We start from the raw sequence: 4,853 nt of genomic DNA, 5'->3' as shown, positions 1-4,853 counted from the left end.
AGCGGATTTGCAAGCCGATAGCGTGAAATAATGTTGCAGCTAGGGCATACTCGGCTCAAAAATTGTTGAAAATAATCATTTTCAATAAAATTGAACGGCACACCTCCAGAAAAGAAAGCTTTTGCGAGCAACTCGCCAATCTCAGTTATACTTTCCTCGATATCCCCCGTTAACACATGCTTATGCTTTTCTGGAATTATGGTCTGTGAGGTTGAAGTAGACGGCATTATATCCGAGTTTGCTAACTCGGGAGTGTTGTCATTAAGATCGGTTTGCAGGCATCTGGACAAATGCATTCTGATTCTGTTCGCACCATTCGTCCAAAATGTTATCCCACAGTTATTACAACGGACAAGTGAATATTGTTGTTTCTGTTTAATTGTATCGACGTATTCCCAGAGAGTGCTTTTTTTACGACTCATTTTCAACTAAATCCAACAAAGTAAACGACATGAAAGTCGAGCTTTAAAATTAAATAAAAACTAATACCATAAGAAAGTGAAATGATTGTTCTCATGTGAAAAGGAAAGGTTTTTTAAAAAAATGAGGAGACGCATTTCTTTTTCGCGTAAAGAGGTGAAACTAAGGATTATTTTGGAAAAAAATAAAACACATAAAACACGAAATTTCAAAAATATCCGACATATCCGACAGCTTTGTCGGAAAAATAAAACACAAATTCTCAACACTAATCAGTATAGGCCCGCCCCCCCAAGCCGCAAATGAAGCTTGGTTGCACCATTTTACTCCGCGGCGATAGGAGGCACAGCATCGTGGTGACGTGTCCCAGCTGCCTATGTCACACCGCGACAAGGCCGCAAGCTATTGCAAGTCAGCTTTCCCATCCTCGCAGATCGAACGACGTGCTAGGGTGATGGCCTGTTTCGGAGGGATAGGAGGCATTGCCCACCTGACTCTCTCTGCCGGGTCTGGAGAAACAGGATGGGAAAGCCATCGACGCGATCTTGCCCATATTCGCTTGCTATCAAGTCGTCTCTTATGCAAAACAATGGGATGTGCGAAGATCGGAATTTCATATGGGGCGGTGACTAAAGAGAGGGGTGTCTCAGGTTTGACCAAGAATTTCCTGCCATTTCGGCAAGAGAGAGAAGAAAACAAAAAAAGCCTGCGAGCCATAGCCTTTTTGGGAAGTTAGATCCGATCTTGAGGGCTTATGCTGAGGGGAGGACGGGAGCAATTTAGGAGGATAAGGAAGGAGGCGAGAAGGTTCCGGCCAGACCCAGCCGCTCCACAGCGCGATCCGGTGTTTGAGGAGGATGCGAATCACCGCGGTTGCATTCAGGCCAAGCGCGTGAAAGCAGGCGGCGGGGGGGGGGGGGGAAGGGTGCTTGCAGGATGAGAGGGAGAGGAGGCTTATCGCGCCCCGATTAGGAAAAAATCCGCAAGCGGGCATGGAGCAAGGCCCGCGGTTGGATGGGTGTGACCTTGTTCCATCTGAGAAGCCAATGGCGCGGGCCCCTGTCATTGGGCCGGAGAATAGCTCGGGACACGAGCGACTAAATCCGAGGGTTTCAGACGACGAGTGGGTGGGAGCTGGATGGGCGGGTGGAGGAAGCTTTGTGGCATATTTACTCACGGTGCCTCAGGACTCACCATGCTGAGGGCGAGGGGGAGGAAAAGGAAAGGCCGCGCAAATGGGGGCGGTCCCACCGCGCGCAGAGGGAGGAGGAGGAACTGCACGCGCTAGGGCGCGCGCCCAAGCCCCCTGGCTCTTGTCCTTTTCGGCATGAGGCAGTCATTTCTGGAAGGAGGCCGCGCGGGCGAGTGGCCCGACCAACCAAGCAGGCAATTTGTGCATCCTTGCAGCCGGCCCCCCCACCCCATGGGAGCACGCAGGCCCGCTTAGAGTTTGCTGCGCAGTCCCATCAGAACAAGCTGGGGAAAGCGGGCAGCGTGGAGGAGGGGTTATTAATAGTCACGGGCCCGAACTCTAGGCGGGCGGAGGCGTCCAAGGCTTGACGCAAAGCGAAGATTGCTTATTGATGGATATGCAAGGAGGGGGGCGGCAGAGAAGGTTTGGGGATGGGCGCGCGCTTGTTTGGTTTCCGGTTTCCCAGCCAGTCAGGCCGACATGCCAGTCGCGTTGCAAATTAGGGGGGATGGTGCAGGGCGAGGGCTAAAGCTGAGCTTTGATTGTTGCGGTGTCCACTGTGCAGAGCTCCAACACCTCTAAAACAATTTTGCGAAAAGCGGAACACTAATCATCCTCGCCCAAGCCCACATTACTAACTCCTATGGCTGAGACGTGGCAAGACGCCGGAGGCCTGCGGACTTGGACAGCCTTGCTCGGCTGTTCGTGTGGCCAGAGGGGGCCCAACAGAAAAAAAAAAACGAATAAGCATATGCGAGTGGAACATTACAATAACACCACGCGGTTTGCCACCCCTTTTTTCCATTTTGAAGGGCTTGTCGCAATCATTAATTTAGCAGTGTTATTTATGGAAGAAATGGTTAGCAGATGAGGATCAGCAAATGAGAGCCGCGGTGGGTGAAAATAAAGCCAGCCTTCCACTGCGCGCGATTGACGGAATTTTTTCAGTACTTTTTTTTTTTTTTTTCTAATCGGCGATGCAGCCTGAAAGTTGGCGAGGCGATGGGCAAGTGGGAGGGCGGGGAGCAGCAGCAGCAGCAGCAGCAGGAGAGGGCAGACGCAATGTAAGCGCCTGCAAATATCGGCAAAATAAGAGCCAAAAAAGAAAATTAACGATTTAAATTTGCAATGTACCACATTCAAACACAGAACAATCTTCGCTTGATGACGACTCAGTGGTTCCACACCCTCCTCCCCCTAACCTACTTGCGCCCGCCGCCCTAACCTCTCCCCCCCCCTCGCCCTCGCCCTCGCCCTCGCCCAGGCCGCGCTGGTGGGCCGGCGATTGGGGTGCGGACGCCCCGTCCCCCAGCACACCGAGGGCATAAGGTTCCATAGGAAAACGCAATTTTTTTTTTTTCACCTGTGCTCCTGCTTGTAAGACGGGTTCCCACTTTAGAAAGGACTCAGTTTGAAAAATAATAATGCGCGAGCTCGGCAAGTCATCAGCGTCATTGTCACTCAAGATTAGAAACCAGGCGGCAAATGATTGGCCCCGCTGGCAGAAACTTGTTATTGAGGGAGATGAATATTAATCTAAATTTTGGGTTTTCTTTGTAATTTGAATGGCTACTCATTATAGTCATCTAGCCTTTGTCTTGTTTCACAGAAACAATGCAAAACAATGTAGAATCTACTTTGATTCTAAAATTTCCAAGATTTCCTTACCCCTTTTTTATAAATACTTCTTTCTCACTGCCTTTTTCCTTTTTCATTCTCTTTTCCACTGCTCCTCTCCCTCCTCCCCCCGCCCCCCTCCTGCGCTCTCCCCACCGCACACCCTGCACCATGGATAGGACAGCCTTCCACTCCACATGCGCCCCCCTGGGATCGCTAGACCCCGCCCTCCTCCCCCCCCACCTCGCCTGCACCCCGGATCCCATCGCCGCATCGCATCTCAACCCCTCCATCATGATCATGCCCCCCGCGCCCGCCATGGCATCCGCGGCATTCCGCGCCGGCGCAGGCGCCACCCGCGCCATCGCTGCCGCGCGGCCCGCGCTCATCTCGCCGCCGGTGTCGCCCACCGTCCAGCCGCTGCCCGCCAAGGCCGAGCCTGTGCCGCTCGCCCTCTTCGCCGCCACCGTCACATGCCTCATCTGGTACGGCACACAGCACCCCCCCGCGGTCGCGCAGCGCTCCGAGCGCGAAGCCCTGATGCTGCTGACCCAGTTCTGCCAGCGGCTGCTGGGCTCGACCCAGGTCACCCGCCCCGTGGTCCTGCTGGCGCTGCTCTACGCCCAGCGCTACCGCCGCGCCACGCGCGTGCAGGGCATGCCCGGCTGCGAGTACCGGCTGTTCACCGTGGCCCTGATGCTCGCCAACAAGTACCTCGACGACTCGACCTACACCGCCCACACCTGGGCCAGCGTCTCGGGCCTCCCCCAGCGCGAAATCGTGATCATGGAGATCGAGTTTCTGCAGGCCCTCGGCCACCGCCTCCACGTCCCCGACACCGAGTACCACCTGTGGACCCACAAGCTGGAACAGTGGGCCGCCCGCCACTTCTCCGCCCACCAGCAGCAGCCCCCGCAGCTCCGCAGGGCCCTGCCGCGCGCATCGCCCTCGCCCATCACCCCCCCGGCCACCTCGCCGCTCCACGGCATCGCCTCCACCCCGCTGCACCGCTCCCCGGACCCGCTGCTGGGAGCCAAGCGCAGCGCCCACCAGGCCCTCCTGCCCTGCTTCGATGCCCCCAAGAAGATGCGGTTCGCCCGGGCCATGAACCCCGCGCCCTCGGCCCCCGCCTCCCTGTACCCCTCTCAGCCCCAGCTGGCCACGCCATCGCAGCCGGCCGCGGGCCCGATGTGGCCGCCCACCCTCATCAACTCTTTCCTGCCCCGGCTGTACTCCCTGCTGCACACCGTGCCCATCCAGACCCCCCTCTGGCAGGTATATGACGCCGCCTCTGGCTGTGTCGAGCCGCTAAGATACCGCATGTAAAAATCGAAAACAACGCAAGCATTTCTTATGGATTGTTACCAGTGTGAATTTGTAAATAGTCTTTCTCTTGTGAGGTTTGCATTTTCTTTTTCCTTTCTGTCTCTCTGTGTCTGTCTCGTTGCGCTTTATAGAATGTGTTTTTTTTTTTCATTTCTCCCTCCAATTCCCTCCCCCCCCTTGTTTTTTTTTACTACTCCCTTCACCATTTTCCACTTATAATATACTTTGACATGTTAATATTTTTCTTTTCCCATTTCTCTTTCTCTCTCTCTCTCTCTCTCTCTCTCTCTCTCTCTCT

At 54.6% G+C, this 4,853-nt stretch overlaps 4 protein-coding genes across 4 annotated transcripts; 3 read left to right on the top strand and 1 right to left on the bottom strand.

The window, feature by feature from the left end:
* Window positions 1-198: 198 nt before the first annotated feature.
* VTP21DRAFT_7048 (uncharacterized protein) lies at window positions 199-1,156 on the top strand (the record flags this gene model as incomplete). Its single annotated transcript, XM_069397746.1, has 2 exons — window positions 199-327; window positions 761-1,156. The coding sequence occupies 2 exons, from the start codon at window positions 199-201 to the stop codon at window positions 1,154-1,156; spliced, it is 525 nt and encodes a 174-aa protein (XP_069255275.1).
* A 256-nt stretch (window positions 1,157-1,412) lies between these two features.
* Window positions 1,413-1,980, top strand: VTP21DRAFT_7047 (uncharacterized protein; the record flags this gene model as incomplete). The annotated part of the gene is made up of 2 exons (XM_069397745.1): window positions 1,413-1,543; window positions 1,608-1,980. 2 exons carry the CDS (start codon window positions 1,413-1,415, stop codon window positions 1,978-1,980), a joined length of 504 nt encoding a protein of 167 aa, XP_069255274.1.
* Window positions 1,981-2,579: 599 nt separating this feature from the next.
* Window positions 2,580-2,948, bottom strand: VTP21DRAFT_7046 (uncharacterized protein; the record flags this gene model as incomplete). The annotated part of the gene is made up of 2 exons (XM_069397744.1): window positions 2,580-2,684; window positions 2,838-2,948. The coding sequence occupies 2 exons, from the start codon at window positions 2,946-2,948 to the stop codon at window positions 2,580-2,582; spliced, it is 216 nt and encodes a 71-aa protein (XP_069255273.1).
* A 452-nt stretch (window positions 2,949-3,400) lies between these two features.
* Window positions 3,401-4,555, top strand: VTP21DRAFT_7045 (uncharacterized protein; the record flags this gene model as incomplete). The annotated part of the gene is made up of 1 exon (XM_069397743.1): window positions 3,401-4,555. The coding sequence occupies one exon, from the start codon at window positions 3,401-3,403 to the stop codon at window positions 4,553-4,555; it is 1,155 nt and encodes a 384-aa protein (XP_069255272.1).
* Between the last annotated feature and the right edge of the window lie 298 nt (window positions 4,556-4,853).

This window comes from Calcarisporiella thermophila (assembly GCF_041956535.1).
Source record: "Calcarisporiella thermophila strain CBS 279.70 unplaced genomic scaffold VTP21scaffold_3, whole genome shotgun sequence".
NCBI classification, from domain to species: domain Eukaryota; kingdom Fungi; phylum Calcarisporiellomycota; class Calcarisporiellomycetes; order Calcarisporiellales; family Calcarisporiellaceae; genus Calcarisporiella; species Calcarisporiella thermophila.
The sequence above is the reverse complement of the archived record's forward strand: the minus strand, read 5'-3'. Positions and strand labels throughout refer to the sequence as shown.